Source organism: Rattus norvegicus, chromosome 8 (genome assembly GCF_036323735.1).
Source record: "Rattus norvegicus strain BN/NHsdMcwi chromosome 8, GRCr8, whole genome shotgun sequence".
Taxonomy (NCBI): Eukaryota; Metazoa; Chordata; class Mammalia; order Rodentia; family Muridae; genus Rattus; species Rattus norvegicus.
This window is the reverse complement of record NC_086026.1, coordinates 33552301-33577261: the sequence shown is the minus strand read 5'-3', so window position 1 is coordinate 33577261 and position 24961 is coordinate 33552301. Positions and strand designations below refer to the sequence as shown.

At 42.5% G+C, this 24961-nt stretch overlaps 1 protein-coding gene across 2 annotated transcripts in view; it reads left to right on the top strand.

Annotated features, from left to right (window-relative positions):
• Window positions 1-14357: 14357 nt before the first annotated feature.
• Bin2a (beta-galactosidase-like protein) overlaps window positions 14358-24961 on the top strand; it is a 38603-nt gene continuing 27999 nt past the window's right edge. The window contains exons 1-6 of one of the 2 annotated variants that reach the window (NM_001009524.2): window positions 14358-14614; window positions 16006-16098; window positions 16629-16826; window positions 21293-21361; window positions 22256-22351; window positions 23165-23273. In NM_001009524.2, coding sequence (NP_001009524.2) covers window positions 14610-14614; window positions 16006-16098; window positions 16629-16826; window positions 21293-21361; window positions 22256-22351; window positions 23165-23273 — 570 coding nt within the window. In that variant the 5' untranslated portion in view covers window positions 14358-14609. The remainder of the gene's footprint in view (window positions 14615-16005; window positions 16099-16628; window positions 16827-21292; window positions 21362-22255; window positions 22352-23164; window positions 23274-24961) is intronic. The other variant, XM_006242737.4, reaches the window with a different exon arrangement.

The following is a 24961-nucleotide window of genomic DNA, read 5'->3' as shown; positions in this document are numbered from 1 at the left end:
TTTGCTGTATTCTGCCTGTGTCTCTCAGGAGAGATCTACATCTGGTTCCTGTCAGCCTGCACTTCTTTGCTTCATCCATCTTACCTAATTGGGTGGCTGTATGTGTATGGGCCACATGTGGGACAGGCTCTGAATGGGTGTTCCTTCTGCCTCTGTTCTAAACTTTGCCTCCCTATTCCCTGCCAAGGGTATTCTTGTTCCCCTTTTAAAGAAGGAGTGAAGCATTCACATTTTGATCATCCGTCTTGAGTTTCATGTGTTCTGGGCATCTAGGGTAATTCAAGCATTTGGGCTAATAGCCACTTATCAATGAGTGCATACCATGTGTGTTTTTCTGTGATTGGGTTACCTCACTCAGGATGATATTTTCCAGTTCCATCCATTTGCCTATGAATTTCATAAAGTCATTGTTTTTGATAGCTGAGTAATATTCCATTGTGTAGATGTACCACATTTTTTGTATCCATTCCTCTGTTGAAGGGCATCTGGATTTTTTCCAGCTTCTGGCTATTATAAATAAGGCTGCTATGAACATAGTGGAGCATGTGTCTTTGTTATATGTTGGGGCATCTTTTAGGTATATGCCCAAGAGAGATATAGCTGGGTCCTCAGGTAGTTCAATGTCCAATTTTCTGAGGAACCTCCAGACTGATTTCCAGAATAGTTGTAACAGTCAACAATCCCACCAACAATGGAGACGTGTTCCTCTTTCTCCACATCCTCGCCAGCATTTGCTATCACCTAAGTTTTTGATCTTAGCCATTCTCACTGGTGTGAGGTGAAATCTCAGGGTTGTTTTGATTTGCATTTCCCTTATGACTAAAGATATTGAACATTTCTTTAGGTGTTTCTCAGCCTTTCGGCATTCTTCAGCTGTGAATTCTTTGTTTAGCTCTGAACCCCATTTTTTTAAATTAACTTGAGTATTTCTTATATACATTTCGAGTGTTATTCCCTTTCCCGGTTTCCAGGCAAAAATCCCCCTCCCCCCTCCCCCCTCCCCTTCCTTATGGGTATTCCCCTCCCAACTCTCCCCCCATTGCCGCCCTCCCCCCAACAGTCTAGTTCACTGGGGGTTCAGTCTTAGCAGGACCTGAACCCCATTTTTTAATAGGGTTATTTGTCTCCCTGCAGCCTAACTTCTTGAGTTTTTTGTATATTTTGGATATAAGCCCTCTATCAGTTGTAGGATTGATAAAGATCTTTTTCCAATCTGTTGGTTGTCGTTTTGTCCTAACAACAGTGTCCTTTGCCTTACAGAAGCTTTGTAGTTTTATGAGATCCCATTTGTCGATTCTTGATCTTAGAACATAAGTCATTGGTGTTTTGTTCAGGAAATTTTCTCCAGTGCCCATGTGTTCGAGATGCTTCCCCACTTTTTCTTCTATTAGTCTGAGTGTATCTGGTTTGATGTGGAGGTCCTTGATCCACTTGGACTTAAGAATTGTACAGGGCAATAAGCATGGATCGATCTGCATTCTTCTACATGCTGACCTCCAGTTGAACCAGCACCATTTGCTGAAAATGCTATCTTTTTTCCATTGAATGCTCCTTTGTCAAAAATCAAGTGACCATAGGTGTGTGGGTTCATTTCTGGGTCTTCAATTCTATTCCACTGGTCTATCTGACTGTCTCTGTACCAATACCATGCAGTTTTTATCACTATTGCTCTGTTATACTGCTTGAATTCAGGGATAGTGATTCCCCCTGAAGTCCTTTTATTGTTGAGGATAGTTTTAGCTATCCTGGGTTTTTTTTATTCCAGATGAATTTGCAAATTGTTCTGTCTAACTCTCTGAAGAATTGGATTGGTATTTTGATGGGGATTGCATTGAATTTGTAGATCACTTTTGGTAAAATGGCCATTTTTACTATATTAAAATGCCAATCCATGAGCGTGGGAGATCTTTCCATCTTCTGAGGTCTTCTTCAGTTCCTTTCTTCAGAGGCTTGAAGTTCTTATCCTACAGACCTTTCACTTGCTTGGTTAAAGTCACACCAATGTATTTTATATTATTTGGGACTATTATGAAGGGTGTCATTTCCCTAATTTCTTTCTCGGCTTGTTTCTCTTTTGTGTAGAGGAAGCCTACTGATTGATTTGAGTTAATTTTTTTTTTCGGGGCTGGGGATCGAACCCATGACCTTGCGCTTCCTAGGCAAGCGCTCTACCACTGAGCCAAATCCCCAACCTCTATTTGAGGTAATTTTATACCCAGCCACTTTGCCGAAGTTGTTTATCAGCTTTAGTAGTTCTCTGGTGGAACTTTTGGGATCACTTAAATATACTATCATATCATCTGCAAAGAGTGATATTTTGACTTCTTTTCCCATCTGTATCCCTTTGATCTTTTTTTGTTGTCTGATTGCTCTGGCTAGAACTTCAAGAACTATACTGAATAAGTAGGGAGAGAGTGGGCAGCCTTGTCTAGTCCCTAATTTTAGTGGGATTGCTTCAAATTTCTCTCCATTTAGTTTGATGTTAGCTACTGGCTTTTACTATGTTTAGGTATGAGCCTTGAATTCCTATTCTTTCCAGGACTTTTATCATGAAGGGGTGTTGAATTTTGTCAAATGCTTTCTTTTTTTTTTTTTTTTTTTTATTAACTTGAGTATTTCTTATATACATTTCGAGTGTTATTCCCTTTCCCGGTTTCCGGGCAAACATCCCCCTCCCACCTCCCCTTCCTTATGGGTGTTCCCCTCCCAACCCTCCCCCCATTGCCGCCCTCCCCCCATAGACTAGTTCACTGTGGGTTCAGTCTTAGCAGGACCCAGGGCTTCCCCTTCCACTGGTGCTCTTACTAGGATATTCATTGCTACCTATGGGGTCAGAGTCCAGGGTCAGTCCATGTATAGTCTTTAGGTAGTGGCTTAGTCCCTGGAAGCTCTGGTTGCTTGGCATTGTTGTACTTTTGGGGTCTCGAGCCCCTTCAAGCTCTTCCAGTTCTTTCTCTGATTCCTTCAATAGGGGACCTATTCTCAGTTCAGTGGTTTGCTGCTGGCATTCGCCTCTATATTTGCTGTATTCTGGCTGTGTCTCTCAGGAGCGATCTAGATCCGGCTCCTGTCGGTCTGCACTTCTTTGCTTCATCCATCTTGTCTAATTGGGTGGCTGTATATGTATGGGCCACATGTGGGGCAGGCTCTGAATGGATGTTCCTTCAGTCTCTGTTTTAATCTTTGCCTCTCCCTTCCCTGCCAAGGGTATTCTTTTTCCTCATTTAAAGAAGGAGTGAAGCATTCACATTTTGATCATCAGTCTTGAGTTTCGTTTGTTCTAGGGATCTAGGGTAATTCAAGCATTTGGGCTAATAGCCACTTATCAATGAGTGCATACCATGTATGTCTTTCTGTGATTGGGTTAGCTCACTCAGGATGATATTTTCCAGTTCCAACCATTTGCCTACGAATTTCATAAACTCGTTGTTTTTGATAGCTGAGTAATATTCCATTGTGTAGATGTACCACATTTTCTGTATCCATTCCTCTGTTGAAGGGCATCTGGGTTCTTTCCAGCTTCTGGCTATTATAAATAAGGCTGCGATGAACATAGTGGAGCACGTGTCTCTTTTATATGTTGAGGCATCTTTTGGGTATATGCCCAAGAGAGGTATAGCTGGATCCTCAGGCAGTTCAATGTCCAATTTTCTGAGGAACCTCCAGACTGATTTCCAGAATGGTTTTACCAGTCTGCAATCCCACCAACAATGGAGGAGTGTTCCTCTTTCTCCACATCCTCGCCAGCATCTGCTGTCACCTGAGTTTTTGATCTTAGCCAATCGCACTGGTGTGAGGTGAAATCTCAGGGTTGTTTTGATTTGCATTTCCCTTATGACTAAAGATGTTGAACATTTCTTTAGGTGTTTCTCAGCCATTCGGCATTCCTCAGCTGTGAATTCTTTGTTTAGCTCTGAACCCCATTTTTTAATAGGGTTATTTGTTTCCCTGCGGTCTAACTTCTTGAGTTCTTTGTATATTTTGGAAATAAGGCCTCTATCTGTTGTAGGATTGGTAAAGATCTTTTCCCAATCTGTTGGTTGCCGTTTTGTCCTAACCACAGTGTCCTTTGCCTTACAGAAGCTTTGCAGTTTTATGAGATCCCATTTGTCGATTCTTGATCTTAGAGCATAAGCCATTGGTGTTTTGTTCAGGAAATTTTTTCCAGTGCCCATGTGTTCCAGATGCTTCCCTAGTTTTTCTTCTATTAGTTTGAGTGTGTCTGGTTTGATGTGGAGGTCCTTGATCCACTTGGACTTAAGCTTTGTACAGGGTGATAAGGATGGATCGATCTGCATTCTTCTACATGTTGCCCTCCAGTTGAACCAGCACCATTTGCTGAAAATATTATCTTTTTTCCATTGGATAGTTTTGGCTCCTTTGTCAAAAATCAAGTGACCATAGGTGTGTGGGTTCATTTCTGGGTCTTCAATTCTATTCCATTGGTCTATCTGTCTGTCTCTGTACCAATACCATGCAGTTTTTATCACTATTGCTCTGTAATACTGCTTGAGTTCAGGGATAGTGACTCCCCCTGAAGTCCTTTTATTGTTGAGGATAGCTTTAGCTATCCTGGGTTTTTTGTTATTCCAGATGAATTTGCAAATTGTTCTGTCTAACTCTTTGAAGAATTGGATTGGTATTTTGATGGGGATTGCATTGAATCTGTAGATTGCTTTTGGTAAAATGGCCATTTTTACCATATTAATCCTGCCAATCCATGAGCATGGGAGATCTTTCCATCTTCTGAGGTCTTCTTCAATTTCTTTCCTCAGTGTCTTGAAGTTCTTATTGTACAGATCTTTTACTTGCTTGGTTAGAGTCACACCGAGGTACTTTATATTATTTGGGTCTATTATGAAGGGTGTCGTTTCCCTAATTTCTTTCTCGGCTTGTTTCTCTTTTGTATAGAGGAAGGCAACTGATTTATTTGAGTTAATTTTATACCCAGCCACTTTGCTGAAGTTGTTTATCAGCTTTAGTAGTTCTCTGGTGGAGCTTTTGGGATCACTTAAATATACTATCATGTCATCTGCAAATAGTGATATTTTGACCTCTTCTTTTCCAATCTGTATCCCTTTGATCTCCTTTTGTTGTCTGATTGCTCTGGCTAGAACTTCAAGAACTATATTGAATAAGTAGGGAGAGAGTGGGCAGCCTTGTCTAGTCCCTGATTTTAGTGGGATTGCTTCAAGTTTCTCTCCATTTAGTTTAATGTTAGCAACTGGTTTGCTGTATATGGCTTTTACTATGTTTAGGTATGGGCCTTGAATTCCTATTCTTTCCAGGACTTTTATCATGAAGGGGTGTTGAATTTTGTCAAATGCTTTCTCAGCATCTAATGAAATGATCATGTGGTTCTGTTCTTTCAGTTTGTTTATATAATGGATCACGTTGATGGTTTTCCGTATATTAAACCATCCCTGCATGCCTGGGATGAAGCCTACTTGATCATGGTGGATGATTGTTTTGATGTGCTCTTGAATTCGGTTTGCCAGAATTTTATTGAGTATTTTTGCGTCGATATTCATAAGGGAAATTGGTCTGAAGTTCTCTTTCTTTGTTGTGTCTTTGTGTGGTTTAGGTATAAGAGTAATTGTGGCTTCGTAGAAGGAATTCAGTAGGGCTCCATCTGTTTCAATTTTGTGGAATAGTTTGGATAATATTGGTATGAGGTCTTCTATGAAGGTTTGATAGAATTCTGCACTAAACCCGTCTGGACCTGGGCTCTTTTTGGTTGGGAGACCTTTAATGACTGCTTCTATTTCCTTAGGAGTTATGGGGTTGTTTAACTGGTTTATCTGTTCCTGATTTAACTTCGATACCTGGTATCTGTCTAGGAAATTGTCCATTTCCTGAAGATTTTCAAATTTTGTTGAATATAGGTTTTTATAGTAAGATCTGATGATTTTTTGAATTTCCTCTGAATCTGTAGTTATGTCTCCCTTTTCATTTCTGATTTTGTTAATTTGGACGCACTCTCTGTGTCCTCTCGTTAGTCTGGCTAAGGGTTTATCTATCTTGTTGATTTTCTCAAAGAACCAACTTTTGGTTCTGTTGATTCTTTCTATGGTCCTTTTTGTTTCTACTTGGTTGATTTCAGCTCTGAGTTTGATTATTTCCTGCCTTCTACTCCTCCTGGGTGTATTTGCTTCTTTTTGTTCTAGAGCTTTTAGGTGTGCTGTCAAGCTGCTGACATATGCTCTTTCCTGTTTCTTTCTGCAGGCACTCAGCGCTATGAGTTTTCCTCTTAGCACAGCTTTCATTGTGTCCCATAAGTTTGAGTATGTTGTATCTTCATTTTCATTAAATTCTAAAAAGTTTTTAATTTCTTTCTTTATTTCTTCCTTGACCAGGTTATCGTTGAGTAGAGCATTGTTCAATTTCCACGTATATGTGGGCATTCTTCCCTTATTGTTATTGAAGACCAGTTTTAGGCCGTGGTGGTCCGATAGCACGCATGGGATTATTTCTATCTTTCTGTACCTGTTGAGGCCCGTTTTTTGACCAATTATATGGTCAATTTTGGAGAAAGTACCATGAGGAGCTGAGAAGAAGGTATATCCTTTTGCTTTAGGATAGAATGTTCTATAAATATCCGTTAAGTCCATTTGGCTCATGACTTCTCTTAGTCTGTCTACATCACTGTTTAATTTCTGTTTCCATGATCTGTCCATTGATGAGAGTGGGTGTTGAAATCTCCCACTATTATTGTGTGAGGTGCAATGTGTGTTTTGAGCTTTAGTAAGGTTTCTTTTACGTATGTAGGTGCCCTTGTATTTGGGGCATAGATATTTAGGATTGAGAGTTCATCTTGGTTGATTTTTCCTTTGATGAATATGAAGTGTCCTTCCTTATCTTTTTTGATGACTTTTAGTTGGAAATTAATTTTATTTGATATTAGAATGGCTACTCCAGCTTGCTTCTTCAGACCATTCGCTTGGAAAGTTGTTTTCCAGCCTTTCATTCTGAGGTAATGTCTGTCCTTGTCTCTGAGGTGTGTTTCCTGTAGGCAGCAGAATGCAGGGTCCTCATTGTGTATCCAGTTTGTTAATCTATGTCTTTTTATTGGGGAGTTGAGACCATTGATGTTGAGGGATATGAAGGAATAGTTATTATTGCTTCCTGTTATATTCATATTTGGATGTGAGATTAGGTTTGTGTGTTTTTCTGCTCTTTGTTTTGTTGCCAAGATTATTAGTTTCTTGCTTTTTCTAGGGTGTAGCTTGTCTCCTTATGTTGGGCTTTAGCATTTATTATCCTTTTTAGCGCTGGATTTGTAGAAAGATATTGTGTAAATTTGGTTTTGTCATGGAATATCTTGGTTTCTCCATCTATGTTAATTGAGAGTTTTGCTGGGTACAGTAAACTGGGCTGGCATTTGTGGTCTCTTAGGGTCCGTATGACATCTGTCCAGGATCTTCTGACTTTCATAATCTGGTGAGAAGTCATGTGTGATTCTGATAGGTGTGCCTTTATATATTACTTGACCTTTTTCCCTTACTGCTTTTAATATTCTTTCTTTGTTTTGTGCATTTGGTGTTTTGACTATTATGTGATGGGAGGAGTTTCTTTTCTAGTCCAATCTATTTGGAATTCTGCAGGTTTTTTGTATGTTTATGGGCATCTCTTTCTTTAGGTTAGGGAAGTTTTCTTCTATGATTTTGTTGAAGATATTTACTGGTCCTTTTGAGCTGGGAGTCTTCACTCTCTCCTATACCTATTATCCTTAGGTTTGATCTTCTCATTGAGTCCTGGATTTCCTGTTTGTTTTGTACCAGTAGCTTTTTCCATTTTACATTATCTTTGACTGTTGTGTCAATGATTTCTATAGAATCTTCTGCTCCTGAGATTCTCTCTTCTATCTCTTGTATTCTGATGCTTGTATCTACAGCTCTTTGTCTCTTCCTTTGGTTTTCTATATCCATGGTTGTTTCTCTTTGTGCTTTCTTTATTGCTTCTATTTCCATTTTTAATTCCTTCACCTGTTTGATTGTGTTTTCCTGGAATTCTTTCAGGGATATTTGTGATTCTTCTCTATAGGCTTCTACTTGTTTATTTATGTTTTCCTGTGTTTCTCTAAGGGAGTTCTTCATGTCTTTCTTGAAGTCCTCCAGAATCATGATCAAATGTGATTTTAAATCTAGATCTTGCTTTTCTGGTGTGTTTGGATATTCAGTGTTTGCTTTGGTGGGAGAATTGGGCTCCAATGATGCCATGCAATCTTGGTTTCTGTTGCTTGGTTCCTGCTCTTGCCTCTTGCCATCAGGTTGTCTCTGGTGTTACCTTGTTCTGCTATTTCTGACAATGACTAGACGGTCCTATAGGCATGTGTGTCAGGAGTGCTGCAGACCTGTTTTCCTGTTTTCTTTCAGCCAGTTATGGGAACAGAGTGTTCTGCTTTTGGGCGTGTAGTCTTTCCTGTCTACTGGTCTTCAGCTGTTCCTGTGGGTCTGCGTCCTGAGTCCACCAGGCAGTTTGCTTGGCGCAGAAACGTTGGTCTTACCTGTAGTCCTGAGGCTGAAGTTGCTCGTGGGGGGCTGCTTTTGAGCTCTCCCTGAGGGCGGCAACCAGGAGGGCCTGTGCTGCCTTTTCCCTGAACCCCCGTGCACAGGGGTCCCAGATGGTGTTAGGTGTTTTCATCTGGAGTCAGAAATGTGGGCAGAGTGTAGTCTCTTCTGGCTTTCCATGCGTGTCTGCCCCTCTGAAGGTTTAGTTCTCAGTCCCACGCGATTTGGGTGCAGAGAACTGTTGACCTGGTCCCTTCAGGTCCGGGTGGTGTCTGGATCAAGGGGACCTGCCGCTGGAGTGCCCCTATTTTCTGGTTCCCAGAGACCCTATAAAGTTTCCTCTTGGGCCAGGGATGTGGGCAGGGGTGGGCAGTGTTGGTGGTCTCTCCTGCCTGTAGTCTCAGGAGTACCCACCTGTCTGGGCAGTGAGCTCTCTCTCCCACAGGGTTCGGGAGCAGTGAGCTGTGGGCCGGAATCAGGGAGATTGAGCCTCCAGCTAAAAACCGGAAGTGTCCGGTCCCAGAGGAATTTTGCCTCTGTGTGTCCTGAGTCCACGAGGCAGTTTGCTTGGAGCAGAAAAGTTGGTCTTAACCTGTGATCCCTCGGCTCAAGTTGCTCATGGGGGGCTGCTTTTGAGCTCTCTGTGAGGGCGGTAACCAGGAGGGCCTGTGCCACTTTTTTCTGAGGTTGCTTATTCTTAACTTTTATGCAAGTGCCATGTGTGATTCTATGAGTAGGTATCTCAGTGTCTTGTTAAATAATAGCCTTTAGAGTACCGAATGCCTTTCTCGGGGCCAGCTTCTTAGAATTAAGGACTGTCATAGGTCATTAGACATTAGGCTCTGACTGTTCGTATAAGATGTCACAAGGCACTGGAGTTAGGCTCCAAGCATTTAGAATCTGATTGTTAAAGCACTGGGGTGCCTGCCTTCATCTTTGGCCTTATGACTACACTGATGTTTAGCTCGCATTGAGACTAGATAGCCATTTTGCTATCTTGAACTATCTTGTTTGTGATGCTTCTCAGAAAGGACTGTATGTATATTTCCTTTGTAGGTGAGGTTACTAATTCTCGAAAATCTCTCTCACACACACACACACAAAATCAGATTTCCTCCCCCCTGCTCCTTTGTCTTTTGGATAGAGTTCCACGTACCACTCAATGCCTAGTTTTTGTGTGCTGAGCGTCGCAGCTGGGGCATTGTGAATGTAAGCGAGTGCTCTACCCTTGAGCCCCAGCCTTAACATGGAGATATTTATAGTAAATGATACACACAAGTGAACCGAAGAAAAAAGTATTCAGGATTAAATGGCAGTATCCACATACCAATATTTATGTGAACAGTTGGGAGACTATTAGCCAGATCGGAGACTGAGATTTTGATCCATAGTCGAATCCCGTTCTCCACACGGAGGCAGCACCTAATTCCTTTCCACCCTTTAATGGAACAGTTTAATTTTTGCCAGTACCAGTCCTGACTACTAAGTTATATTTGGCGGAAATGTTCTGTTTTGTTTGTTTACCTTTGTTTGGGATGGGCTTTTGCAGTGTTTCCCAGGGACTTCCCTCGTTCTGGGCTAGAGAGCTGTGCTGAGCGGTGCCCTTCTCCCGAGACTCGAGACTCGGGTGTAACTGCTGCTTTGAGAAACTGACTATTTGCATGGTTGCTTGCACCTCTTTTCCTGGATCGCAATCCCAACCAGGGCAAATATTATCTTTCATCCTTACTAGGTTACTTTCATTCTCGGTCACTCGGCCAGCACGGATACAAAGGGTGCCTGTGTGCTACTGTTGGTTGTGTAATGCTATGTCTTTTTTCCTTCTCACTCTCGCTCCCGCTTCGGTCCCGGCAGGTTATTTAGCACGATAGCACCAGTCGCTGTGGAAAGTGCAGCCCATTTTCCATCCCTTTAAAGAACACACTATCTTAATTGACCTGCTCCCTCCCCCATTCCTGTTCTCCCAGGAACCTAATTCAGGGGCTTCTCCCTCACTGTGATTAAACTGCCTTTAAAGTGTCCAGGTAGCTAAATTCAATGCTCCAGTCTTAGCTGACTCACGGATAAGAAAGTACTTAATATCTAGCTACCTCCATACCCCCACCAACCCACTCTGGCAAGCAGGAATGGACTCCAGAACCCAGTGCGCGCTAGTCTCTAGCTATGCTCTCTACCACGGAGCAAATGTTAAATGTTTTCCTTCATTTCCTTCCTAATCCTTTCCTGATTATCTTCCCTTTTAGGGTCTTGATTCTCAGGGTTCATTGCTGTTTTGGTCTGTCTGTCTGTCTGTCTGTCTCTTGAGTTTTTCTTTGGGGGATTAATTTTATACTTTAATGGTTCTTCCGTCTCAGCCTCACAAGAACATTACCAAGCACACACAGTCCTCGCTTTATCATCATGATCATGATCATCACCATTATTATTAATTTAGTATCCCAGGTCTCAGGCCTGGGAAACTGGGACCCCTCCATCTTCATTTACCCTTAGGAAATCTTTGAATACAGTTTTACATTTATCAATAATACCCTTCCGCTCCTGACTTACACGTTCAAGTCTCAGCCCCGCCCCCATTGCACACAGCTCTTTTTGTAAGTCTCATAGGCCTGTTCACCCTCACATAAAAAAACAAACAAACAAACAAGCAAAACTAAGTTTCTGCAGCCATCCCTATTTAACCACTGACAGTTCAATTTTCTCACTTCTCCCAAAGGAGAAAAGCACCTTGGAGTCATTCTTTAACTTCACAATCACATCTAACCAATTAGTAAGTCTGTGGTGGCTCTACCCCTGTGACATTTATGCTACTCCCACACTGACTTGTCCAACTCCTCATGAAGTCACATCTCATTGCCTGAAAATCTTGTTTCTTTCTAACTTGGCCCCTGGCATTTTAGACTATGTTAATATGCAAATCAGAGCTTGTCATCTTTGCGACCAAATGCTGCAAGGTTGTCCCATCCCAGAGCAAACTTAAAGCCCTTCTTTTGATCCTCCATGTTTTACATGATTTAGCCTCCTCATTAACCTCTCTGATCTGCCTGCCCACAGTTTCCTAAGTTCTCCTCATGCCTCTGTGGCTTTCTCCAAGTCATCACGGTGTCCCTGCCTTGGGCCTTTGCTCCTCTTCCTGTAGCCCTGTCTGAGGTGGCTGTCCTGCATTAGAATGACTCAGGTCTTTGTTTCTCTTTTGAGAGACCTTTCTGGAATTTTGACATCATTCTTCTCTTCCCTTCCCACCTTCCCATCTCTCTCTTCTCCCCACTCTTCCTGTTTTGTATCTCCCTAAAGTGCCTATTACCTGGTAACACAGTATCTATTCTAATGTTGTCCTCTCTGTTACTTTTTTTTTTTTTCTGCACTGGAATGGAAACTCCATAGGCCCAGCGTTTTTGTCAACACCGTGGGGACACTGCATGACACTGGAAGAGTGCTTAGCGGAGCAGGCTCTTCATAAACTTTATTAAGAGCACTGGGAAGCAATGCTATTTTGAAGACAGATGAATGGACACGTGAGCTTGAAACTGTGTCTGGCAAGCACTAGGCTCTCATTATGTAGTTGATCCAGCTACGTATGGAGAAGATATACAGATACATAGAAGATATAAAGAACAGTGGAATAAAATAATCCAAAAACAAAGAAAGTTGGCAATTTAGCATATTAGTAGGTGATAAGTACTCATTTCAAAACGAGGAATGAGACTTTAGAGTAATCTGCTAGTCATTTGTAGATAAATAAATAAAAAAAACAGGACTCATGCACATTGCTAACTTGTATCAAAATACATTCTTTACAAGTCAAAGATTCAAATGAAAAGCTCTAAAAATATTAGAAGATAACAAGCCTTAGGGGACATCTATGGAATTTCCAACATAATAAATTCCTAAACTATAACAGGACCTACAGCCAATATTACTATGTAAATATTAAAAATTGCCAGAAAGCAGCAACAGGTCAATGGAACAGTACAGAAATGACTAACCGGAGGGAGGAGAGAAAGTCAAGGGGGAAATGGGGATACTGAAAATACCTTTTAAAAACTAAACAGAAAACACAAATGGTGACTAATAACTATGTAAATCACTTTGATACAGCTCGCACTTCAGCTTTGAATAGTTATTAAAGTTTCAGCAATATTTTTGGCTCTGTAAATGGTTTCTTTTGTAATAGGTCTTTTTTACTAAATGTATTTGTTTACCGTATATCCTGATCACAGCTTCCCCTCCTTCCTCTCCTCCAAGTCCCTCCCTCTTACCTCGTCTCCCCTCAACCCACCTTCTTTTCTCCTTGGAGAAGGGGAGGCTTCCTGTGGATATTGACCTACCTTGTCAGCAATACTTGTATTATTTCTTTATTTTGCTACTCTTGAGACTCGATCTCACTCCTTACCACAGGCTGTCCTTGAACTCACTAAGTAGCTCAGCATGGTCTCTAACTCACAGGTACCTCCTGCGTCAGCCTCCCAAGGGCTGGGTTATAGACTCGCTTATATAGAACATGGCTCATCACTAATTTTAACTCAGGGGATTTGTAATTCCAACAGTGTCTGTCAATCAGTTTGCCAATGTAAACAGTCATGTGACTTATCACATGTGTCTCGAGGTCTGCAAATATTCAAGTGCAAGAGTGAGGTGAAGCTGTGCATGTGCCTGCCACCCTCAGAGGCTAGCCAGGGCTACACTTCAGAGCTCAGGCAACGGCATACGATAGAACAACAACAAAAAGTGATGTGGGGTTATTGACTATCATAAAATGAGTGTTGTAAAGGAAGCAAAGGAGGGAAAACTGGGCGTTCACAGGATGCTGAAAAAACAGGTTTGGAGGAGAAGCCTGACTGTATCAGGAAAGTGTTGTTTAGGGTTTAGGATCCTGGCTATGGGATGTCTGATGCTAGTGAGGCAGAAAGTCCACGATGAAGTGTAAGAAGGTGCCCGATTTAAAAGGGGTGGAGCTGTCACCTTGAGTAGCATCAGGTAACAGAGGTGAACAATCTGCTGTGAGAGTCAGAGGCAGTACCCTTGTCTGTGTGAACAAAGGTGAGATGACCAGTAAAATCGGAAGTACAGAACATAAGGGTTATGGGGGAAGGCGAGAAGGAAAGAATTGGTGGGGAAAATAATAAGTTAAAATCACAGCTGTAACCTGGTGGTACTGACCTATATCCCTTTAATCCCAGGGCTCAGGAGGCAGGGACAGGAGGATCTCTCTGACTTTGAGGCCAGAGCTAGTTCTAGGACAGCCAGGGCCAAAGAAAGTCTAGCTTGCGATCGCTGTAAAGAAATCAGAGTTGTAAATTAAGAAAATGACAGATTAGGTAAAACTGCTTTAGCTGAGTGGGTTTCCCAAGGAGGTTTTATCCTGTACACTTCAGGAGAAGCACTAGAACAGAGAGAGTGGTCTGAAAAGCAAGCCTAGAAAAGAGAGCTTTTTAAAAAAACTATGCAAGAAGTCTTCAGTTATGGAGGGCGATTTGGGGGACACTCATTAATCATGGTGCTTCACCCAACATCAAACATTCAACTGTTTAGTAGCAAAAATCAAAGAAAAGTCTAGTAAGAACCACAGTTAAGAAGGAGGTTGCCTGGAACTTTCAATCTGACCCTGGAGAGGTCAATCATGAGGGCACTGCCCGTCTCTGTGGGAAGTTAGCCTACGGTCACAGGCTACACTACTGTTTTCTAGGTAAATCTGTAATACAGAGGCGTTTCGCTTTCTTTGGCAACTGGACAAAGTATAAATAATGTTGGCAGAATTTGAAACAGAGCTTCCCCTCCACCCACAAGGTCCTGTGCCCACAGGCCGAAAGAAGGGCGTCAACCACAGGTGTCTGGGCACCTGAGTTCAGCCTGCCCCGGTGGGGACACTAGGCGGCTGCAGACTGCAGCGGTCGGGAAAAGTCCGCAGTGCTGTGGCTGCTGCTGGCTGACAGTGACTAGCTTCGAGAAGAGATCAGCCCAGTAAGACATCAGCATCTCCTCCTTGAGGTCTTTGGAGGGCCTGTGTGCCAAGCACATCTTGTGTGAAGGACAGGAGGCTGGGTGCTGGCTTGTGATTTCTCCCACCGGCAGAGCCACCGTGGCAGTGCATGCTGGACCAGGATGAGGTGATGCTTTAGGGGCCAGGCTCTGGGAACACCACTTGGTGCCAGTGGCCTCTGGAAGAGCCAAGGCTCCCTGCCTAGGTCAGCATGATGAGCTGCCCAGTTGACATCAGATGAGTGTCCTCTGGGCTGCGCTAGGCTCAGCTGTGTGTGGGCCCCTCTGCAGTCCCTGGGTCTCTACTGGCTGCATGCCTGCCTCTGCTGGGGGTTTCCGGTGAAATTGGCTCAGACTGAGGATTCTGCTCCGGGCTCTCCTTCAGAGTCTCTTGAAGTTGTGTGTGTGTGTGTGTGTGTGTGTGTGTGTGTGTGTGTGTGTATCCTCTTCTCCCTGCAAAGCTTGTCAGAGAGTCCTCTATTCTTTCTTACCATACCAAACCGTGCCCTGTGTACTGCCAAAACCTCTTCCCAGTCTTTTTTCTTGTTTGTTTAATTTTTTTTTTAAAAACTTCCTGTGATTTACCCATTCTCAGTTCTGCCTAGATGTAGATTTCTTTACTAATGGTAACGACTTAGCATTTGCTCAAAAATACTTGTGGTGGGGGTGGTGATGGTGGTGGTGATCTGAATTTAGAAGAGTGATTACTACAGGCGGAGTAGACTCTGTGTGTGTGTGTGTGTGTGTGTGTGTGTGTGTGTGTGTTTGTGCGTGCACGTGTGCGAGTGAATATAAGAAGGTTGGATTTGAAACATTATTCTGCTTTGATTTAGTAATAGGTATATAACAAACTCATGCTAATTAAATTATGTTTAAACTTTTTTAAAAGTGGAACATCAAGTATTTTAATTAGAAAACTTTGTGGAGCCCAGGCACTCACTGCTGCTGGTGCTGGAAAGAGCAGCATTCAGACTAAAGAAAAGTTCAATCCACCCTGGACTCACTAGTTCTTGAATGAGTGCCGTAAAGACATCAACAGGCCATAAGGATGATAAGACGTATTCTGGCGATGTATGGGTTGATCACTAACAGTAGTGGACTAATGAAAAACTTAGTTGGAGACAAAGAATTGTTCCCCTCTGTGAAGACATTTCCCCTCTGCTAAAGCAGGATACCACTAGGATCCGTTTCTCAGTAGTGGAACCAGTGTGGAAGCTTCTCAGAGGTTATGCTCTGAGATTAAAGCCATTGTTTGACTGGATCCAGAGCCACACCAAAATGTATATGGTGCCTGAAAATCCAGCAATGTACCAAGCTATTTCTGTGGCGCTATCCCATCTCCATTCAGCAGCAATGGTTTCACCATGATTGCAGCTGGTTCAAAGCCTAGGAACGAATTCTGCCTTCCCAATAGGCACCCTCTCCCTTCCCACCCTTCTCTAGGGGGAGGCCTGTTTCAGCTCTTAGCTATTCCCCCCCTGCCCCTTTTTCTGATCTCTCTCTGTTCTGTTCCATTTAGCATGTGGACCTTCCTGGGGAGACCTGAATGCATCCTGTGTCTGTCTTCAACCTTAGGCGTGATGGCTTTTCTCAGCAATAACCAGTTACCCAGGTTTGTTTTCAGACCAGTGAAGAAGTAAACCTGGGGCCCTCCAAAGGAAAGGCTCAAAACAGTTCCTGTGTGTGCATGCGCACACATGTACAGGATTTGTATGTGTATGTTTGTATGCATGTGCCATGGTGCATGTGTGGAGGTCAGAGAACAATTTCAGATGTTAGCCCTTGACTTCCACCTTGTTTGAGACAGGGTCTCTCTTGTTCACTGCAGCTTCCGTGGATTCTCCTCTCTGCTTCCGGTTTTGCTCTAAGGTGGCCAGGATTAGATACATGCATTATTGCATTTGACGTATTTGTTCTTTACCTGGAGTCTGGGAATCTGCAAGTACTTTACACATCAAGCCATGTCCCTAGCTCCTTTCTCTTCCGTTCCCTTCCTTTCCCTCACTTCCCCTCCCCCTTTCTTCTCTTTTCGTTAGAAACAGGGTGGGCTTTGTATCCCAGGCTGACCTTGAACTCTTCAGTTTTCCTAAGCCTTGCTGCCATCTTGTGCTCTAGAAATCATATGCCTTCTTGTCCTTGCAGGCTTAATCAATCTCACTTGACCCCTTTGTGGCTGCTGACCCGAAGGGTAGGTCTGAAAGTCAAGGACTCACAATTCACACTGGAAGGTTTTCCATTCCGGATCATATCTGGCGCTATAGACTACTTCCGGGTACCTAGACAGAACTGGAGACAAAGTTTGAGGAAGATGCAGGCCTGTGGCTTCAACACTCTTACCACGTGAGTCTTAGCTTCTTCTGGTTCTTCTTTTCAACCGAATCCTACTGAGACTTTATTTGAACAGTCTTTATATTATTATTATTATTATTATTATTATTATTATTAATTATTATTATTAAAGATATTTGTTGGCCAACTTATTAGTCAGGGTTCTCTAAGGGAACAGATATATATATTCACATATGTTTATTTATAGGACTTATTAGAGTGACTTACTGTAGTCTGAGTAGTCCAACAATGGCTGAATTCTGATAGAAAACCCAAGGATCTGGTAATCAGTTAGTTCATGAGACTGGATGTCTCAGCAGCCCGGATGTGGTGATGGAGTTCCAGGGAAGTACGCGAGAGCTACCTGTCTTCAGCGTACATTGGAATCCTGGAAGAAACAGGTTCTAACACAAGCCAAGATAAACTTGCCAGTGAGAGTGAAGGCAAGCAGGCAAAAATCAAAAGCTTCCCTGTTCCATGTCATTTTTTTGTGGGATGCTACCAGAAACTGTGACCCAGATTTCCCAGTGGATCTTTTGCTCCCAAATGATCCAGATTTAGGGCAAGTCTCTGTCTTCAGATCATCCACGTCTGAGGTGGGTCTTCCCACCTCAGATGATCCACTTAAGAAGTCCTGGGGGCTGGAGAGATGGCTCAGTGGTTAAGAGCACCGACTGCTCTTCCAGAGGTCCCGAGTTCAAATCCCAGCAACCACACGGTGGCTCACAACCATCTGTAATGGTATCCGATGCCCTCTTCTGGTGTATCTGAAGACAGCTACAGTGTACTTAAATAAATAAATCTTAAAAAAAAAAGGAAAAAAGAAGTTCCTTAGTAGGCATGTCCAGGAGTGTTTGTTAATTCCAGATGTAATCAAATTGACATCCAAGATTAGTCATCACATCAGGCTTGTAGCCTAGGCCTGCCATCTCAGTATTTAGGAGGTAGAAACAGTAGGATTGTTCAAGGCCAGCACCGCTTACGTAAAAAAAGTTGAAGCTAGCTGAATCTTTATAAGCTTTGTTTAAAACACAAACAAACAAACAATTCCTCCAAATAGCCAATCAAACAACAACTACAAAAACACTGCCAACTACCACCACCAAAATAACAACTAATAATAACAAAAAGTTGTGTATTATGTTTATTTTGTCTTGAGTGTTTGAGAGTGTGAAATAGATTTGAAGGAGTCTCTCCTCCATGTGAAAGTAGAGAGTGTTGTTGGGGAGTTCACAAGAGGAAACTGCTCAGACATGAGTAGAAGCCAACAGACATCTGTATTAGCTGACTCTGGGAGACTGGGATCCAAATGTATTCCCAAGCTTTTCTCAATGTAAGCTTTTAAGCATAAAAACTATGTTCTGGGTTGACAGCCTTTGGTGACCAAGAACAGTTAGCCAGAAGCAAAACTACAGAAGCCACAAAGCAAGCTTAATACCTTTTGAGACTTTCCAAGAACTATATGGACTCTGATGAGTTGGGCACCTTAGCTTTACTTCTGGCAGGTGGTGCTTATGTGTTGCTATCATCATGGAGTCAGTTGTGCTGAGGTCTGGGAGCCTTTTAGAGGGTAGGCTGGAGGTGGGACTTTTTTTAAAAAAATCTGCCTAGAATTAAGTGAAACAGTCTCCCTGAGCTTTGATTGAGAACAGAATGCTCTGAGTACATATCAAATGTCAGTGTCTCCCTGCCCAGTAGGAAGCAGAAGGGAATGTTCTTCAGCTCTTCTCAGAGAACTTAGGCTTCTGGAGTTTGTAAATGCCATGAAAATGTGGGGACACCGCCCCACGAGCCTTTCCCTATTGCAGAGTTTCCAAACTACCAAGATAATCTGGGCCACACCTCACAGCTCATGAGCTGCAACTCGAGCATTCTTAAGCAACTGGCTCCTGAGAGGCTGTGGTTCTCTGTATCCACTGTCAAGTTTCTCTGGGAAAGCACCTTAGCAGGCAGAAAGAGTGATTATGAACTGCTCATGGAGCTATGGGGTTGAGAAGTCCCCGGTGCTGTAGTTTGAAAGCTGGAAACTCTGAATGGCAGGGAGCGAACCTGCATTGGCATCTCGAGGCTTAGAAACAAGATGGCTGATGGTAAAAGTTTCAGTTCCCAAGCAGGTACAGTTAAAGCCCAGGTAGGGAAGCTGAGAGCAGGGATGCACACCCGTGAGTCTCACACTTAGGAGGCTGAGTCAGGAGGATTACAAGTTTGAGGGCGGCCAGTCTGGGATACATATTGAAACCCTGTCTCAAAACAAAACCAAACTCAAGAAGAAAACCAAAACATTGTTTTGGAGACACAAACCACCCAGACGCCACACACTGTTTATTTGGTTGACAAGTCCATATGGAATTCCACGGACAATCACACTACAGTGTTTGGATGTGAGGTATTTGCAGTTCATAGCTGTTATCAATAGTGCAGCCATGAGTGACCTATGCACCATTTCTATAGAGTGTATCTAGGAATGGCCTCAACAAAGTGGCACATTTCACTCCCGAATGTCGGTCCGTTCTGCAAATTTTCCAAAGTTCAGTGAATTAAGTAAATTCGTACAGTTGAGCAAGCTCTTCCCTCACTCACACCTGGAGTATGTTCATCTTGACATACTGTGTTCCCGCTACATCCTGACTCTCCATTCTCTTCTAGCTTCTGGTGACCTGTGATCTAGTCTCTGCCTCCAGAGGCTGGGTTATTCAGGATGCTCAGATCAGTGTTACCAGGCAACCTCTATCCTTTCCTGTCTGTCTTCTTTCACTTAGCACCATGCCTTCAAGGTTCAACCCAATTCTTTTATTATACCTCAAAGGTCACTGGTCTTTTTGTCCCCCCCCCACCCCACCCCCAGGAACTATCCATTTTATTGTTTTGTAGTAAGACACAGAGCTTTGACCATGTAGACTTCTTCAAGGAGCTGCCACAGACACTCAGCTTTTAGCAGGTTACCAGGTGACCATGGAAACCAAGCAGGGGAGGCTAGGTCTAGTGCCTTCGTTTTTCATACAAGAAACCTGATGTCTGTTCTCACCAGGCCAGCCAGGGTGCTCGTATCTACCCCCTTCCCTCACTCTGACTGAGCTCTGTCAGTGATCAAATCCTACAGCTTTATAATCTGCTCCCTTGGCCCAGGAATCTCTCTGCTCATTGACGATGCCACGATGGAAATCACACGCCATCTGTGAATGTTAGGCAAGCAAACTACAGGCCAGATATGCCTCCCAGCCCCCCTGGCTCGTCAGTATCAGTAACATTGTAGTTAAGGTACTAATAATCAGTCCAGGGGACCAACTTAAACAAGACATAATTACCCTCACATACCAACTTCAAGATCAAATAGTCCTGCTCAGATCTCTCCCAACCTCCCTGTTCTGTTTCCTTCTCCTCCTGCTCCTTACCACTGGTCTTTTACTCTAGGTGTCTACTCTTCTGTTTGTTCCAACTTTTTCATTCCTTTTTCTAATTATATCCAGAACATTTTTCATTTCACATACATGCACACATACATACATACACACACACACACACACACACACACACACACACACACTCCACCAGAATCAGTCAGAAATTTCCACCCTCCTGCCTCATTACCCTTAGGTAGAATTAAAGACATGTGTCACCAGAACCTGTATTATTACTGTTATTGTTGTTATAATAATAATAATAATAGTTTTTATTATTATTATTATTAACAGGCTCTCACCCCTCAGGTTAGGCTGTCCTAAAACTTGTGAGTCTTCTCCTTCAGCCTCAAAAGTGATGGTATTACAGGCATGTACCACCACATCCAACCACTTTTGTTTGTTAGGGTTTTTTTTTGTTTGTTTGTTTTGTTTTGTTTTCCAACACAGATCTTGCTGTCTGGTCAACTGGCCTAAAACTTGTGATCCTCCAGCTTCAGCCTCCTCAGTGTTGGAAATGCATATGCATACAGTAGAGGCTTCATTGTTGAAGCATGAAATTTTCTCTCAGGAGAGAAGCTTGCTTTTCTGTTAAACATGGAGGAACCCATGGCTCCAGCTGCATAAGTAGCAGAGGATGGCCTTGTTGGGCACCAATGGGAGGAGAAACCCTTGGTCCTGCCCAGGCTCAATCCCCCAGGGTAGGGGAATGTCAGGGTGGGGAGATGGGAAGGGTTGGGGGATGGGTGGGGGGACACCTTCATAGAAGAAGAGGAAGGAGGGATAGGATAAGGGGTTTATGGATGGAAAACCAGGAAAGGGGATAGCATTTGAAATGTAAATAAAATAAATCCAATAAAACAAAACAAAACAAAAATAAAGAAAAAAAGATGGGGGGTTGGGGATTTGGCTCAGTGGTAGAGCGCTTGTCTAGGAAGAGCAAGGTCCTGGGTTCGGTCCCCAGCCCCGGAAAAAAAAAGAAAAAGAAAAAAAAAAAAGAAAAAAAAGATGGCAGAATCAGGATAGATGAAGTGCATGATGGGGCAGAGGTTCTTACGTTTCTCCTTTTCCCCATGATAGGCATATTCCTTGGAACCTCCATGAGCCAACTATGGGCCGGTTTCAATTCATTGAAAACATGGACCTCGTGTAGGTATTTGTACTTTAATTTCTTGATTCTGAGATTCAGATAGGGATGTGCCTGGTTGGTTGGATGAAGGAATGGGGTGTATAGCTCTACTTTTTGGTCATTGTTTTTTGTTTGTTTGGTTCGTTGGTTGTTTTTAGCCTTAAGCATTTTAATCCATACTAAATACTTTCCATTACACTTTTACACATTTTTGAGTGTGCAAGCATCTTTATGTGTGCATATGTGCATATGGAAAGTTGGACTCAAGTCATCAAGACTGGCAGTAGGTACCTCAACCCACCAATGTGCTTCAGCAGACTGTAATTCACTCTCATTCTTGCCATACTGCCTGATCATGGCTGATTTTGTCTCTGTCATTTGGAGTTGTATACTAGAACATGTTGTTCTTGTTTTGAGGCAGGGTCTCACCATATAACTCTAGCTGGTCTGAGATTCTCTATGTAGGTCAAGCTGTAGGTCAAGACACAAGGGGTCTCCTTGCCTTTGCTTCCTGAGTGCTGGAATTAAAGGTGTGCGCTACTAAGCCCCAGCCTCTAATTCTGCTTTAGTAAGCCAAACAGAGCTTTAATAAGATTTTGCCTGGCTTGAAGCCTCCTTGAGCCATTGGTCTATAGCTGGCATAGCCTGCTCTTGTAATACGGTCTAGACCTTGCTTTAGCTAGCATTCCGTACTGTGAGTCCAGCAAAAAAAAACCCTGCTTTCTTGGTTATAATAGCAGATTCTGAGCTGTGATTTGTAGTGTCTGTCTTAAACCTTCAATACTATCTTGCTAGTCATTGTCCCTTTGGGGTACTGAGCTCCTAGAGTAATATAGAACAGGAGACAGAGCATGAGAGCTGCCAAGCAGAGTCCTGCTTTGGGAGTGATGTCACTGTGACTGCTTTCATTCCAGAGCTTTTATCACTATGGCTTCAGAGACAGGACTCTGGGTCATTCTGTGTCCAGGCCCCTACATTGGTGGTGACATAGACCTTGGAGGTTTGCCCAGGTAAGTTGTGGTCTGTGGGCCTCTGGCTGGGAAGCACATTCACGGGACTTTCTTTCTTTCTGAACCCATTTAAAAAGGTCTACACTATTGTGTTCATTGGCAGCAGGTGATGGTTTTTGAGTCTGGCTGTTTTCTCTTAGTTAAGACTTTCAAAATTTATGAATGTGGTAGCAGGACCATCGGTCAGCATGGTTTTCCTTTTCCTAGCTGAGTATTTTTCCAGTAGAGACAGTCTCTTCATCTCTTGTGCATGCAAACAAAAGTGATCTAAACAGCGTTATAACCATCTCCTTCCAGACTAGGGCTTGATACACCTTTCCTGTAAAAGGCCAGCTAGAAATCCCAGATGAGGTAGGAGGATTGTCACAAGTTTGGGGCTTTCTTAGGCTACATGATGAGTACTAAATTAGTCAATGCTACATAGCAAGATACTGATATAAAGTCCAGATAACAAATATTCTAGGCTTTCTGAGCCTCTGTAATTTAGTCTGAAAACCACAGTGAAAAATATGTGAGTGACTGGGTACAATCGTGCCAACCGAACTATTTAGTTAAACAGACAGTCTGACTTGGCTTTTAGTTTGCTGAACTCTGTCCTGGATCTTGGTTACCAAACTCTCCCAACCCTCTCCCCCATCTTGGGGTGCTGAGGTGTTTTTAATTGGCGTGGACTGTTTCTTCTTGAAGCTGGACTACACACCCTCACATCTCACTGTTCTGTGTGTAAATGTGGGCTGTGTTGTACATTCCCTTTTGGAACATTTATTATCACTGCTTCTCACCCTGTGTCTGAATCATCTTTGTAAATCATAGCTGGTTGCTCAAGGATCCAAAAATGAAGCTGCGGACAACTTACAAGGGATTTACTAAAGCAATGAATCGGTATTTCAACAATCTGATTCCCAGGATAGCACAACTCCAGGTAAAACCTAGTCTTTCTCTCCACAGGTAAGGGAATTGATTGACAGATATGTTTCCTGGATAGTTCTTGTGGCTTTCTGCAGGGAGCATATGTTGGCTATCGTGTGTTAGCACCCAGGAATTCCAGTTTCTTATTGAAGAAAGCTTCTGGCATTAGGCATTACTTGTCATGATGGTGAATGCTGTAGAAGTGAGAGGATCCAGCCTGGGCTACATTTTGAGATCTTGAATTCAGTTACTCTCTTTTTGTCTTTTACAACAACTGCTCCACTAGAATCTGCTACACCCTCCCACTCTCAAAACACTTGGAAGGGTGTTCTGTGTATCTTTCCTTTGATTTGCTGGTTATTAGCTTCTGCTCAAGATTACCAGAAATTGGAATTAAAGATCATTCTCCAAGCTCTCACAGGCAGCTATATGCCAGTGCACCACAAATACTGCTTTAAGAGAGCCCCTATGGAGAGGTCATGGTCTCTCAATTCAGGAGCTTAAAATGAATTTGTTAGAATTACAGTGGTTCAGGTGATGGCTTTTGACCTCATAATAGTGTGTGAAAGCTTATGATTTTAGTAGAAACAGAGTTTGAATTTATAAAATTACATCTATCTACCTATCTCTCTATGTATGTATGTATCATCAATCTCTCATTATTTATCATCCATGTATCTATGTATCCGTGTATCTATCTATCTATCTATCTATCTATCTATCTATCTATCTATCTATCATCAATCTATCATCATCTATCATGTATGTATGTATGTATCTATCATCAATCTATCATCATCTATCACGTATGTATGCATATATATATATATATATATATATATTGTGTGAGATGGAACTCAGGTCATCGGGCTTTGTGGTAAATTCTTTTCCCTGAAGAGTCATCTTGGCAGGTCCAGTTCGATATTTTTAGTATTTATTTTTATCTTATGTATATTCATGTTTTACACACACACACACACACACACACACACACACACACACACACACACATGCTTTGTGACCAAGCAACCAAAAAAGGGTGTTAGGTTCCCTAGAATGGGAGTTACAAAGAGTTACGAGCTACCACAGGTTTCTAGAACTGAACCCAGGCCCTCAGGAAGAGCAGCCAGTACTCTTAACCCCCGAGCTACCTCTATCTCCCTGAACAATATTTTCAACTTAGGTTGGCTTTAGTTGGGATAGAACTTCATGTTAGATTAATAAACATCTATAGTATGTAGAAAATGAGTACAGAGAAACAAATATTTAATGACATCTATTAGGTATTGCACTAGGAAATCAGAATTTTCATCTTCACAGTATATATATATATATATATATATATATATATATATATATAGAGAGAGAGAGAGAGAGAGAGAGAGAGAGAGAGAGACAATGCCAAAATGTGCATATGTCTATGCAGATGCTAGATGAATGTTTCACATGGTTGAACTTTTTGGGAACAGACTGTAATTACTTGGGGAAGCTATTAAAACTCATAAGTGACCAAACAACACATACCAGCAAACATGTGGGCATTCTGTTGACAGCACAGGAATAGAACCTCAGGTTAGGAAGGTAGCTCAGTTGGCAGAATGTTTGTCTACCACATAAGCCCAGGATTCAATCCTCAGTATCTCATAACCCAGTGTGGTATTCAAGCCCTTTTGCCTTAGATCATCTCTGGTCCTGCTAGCT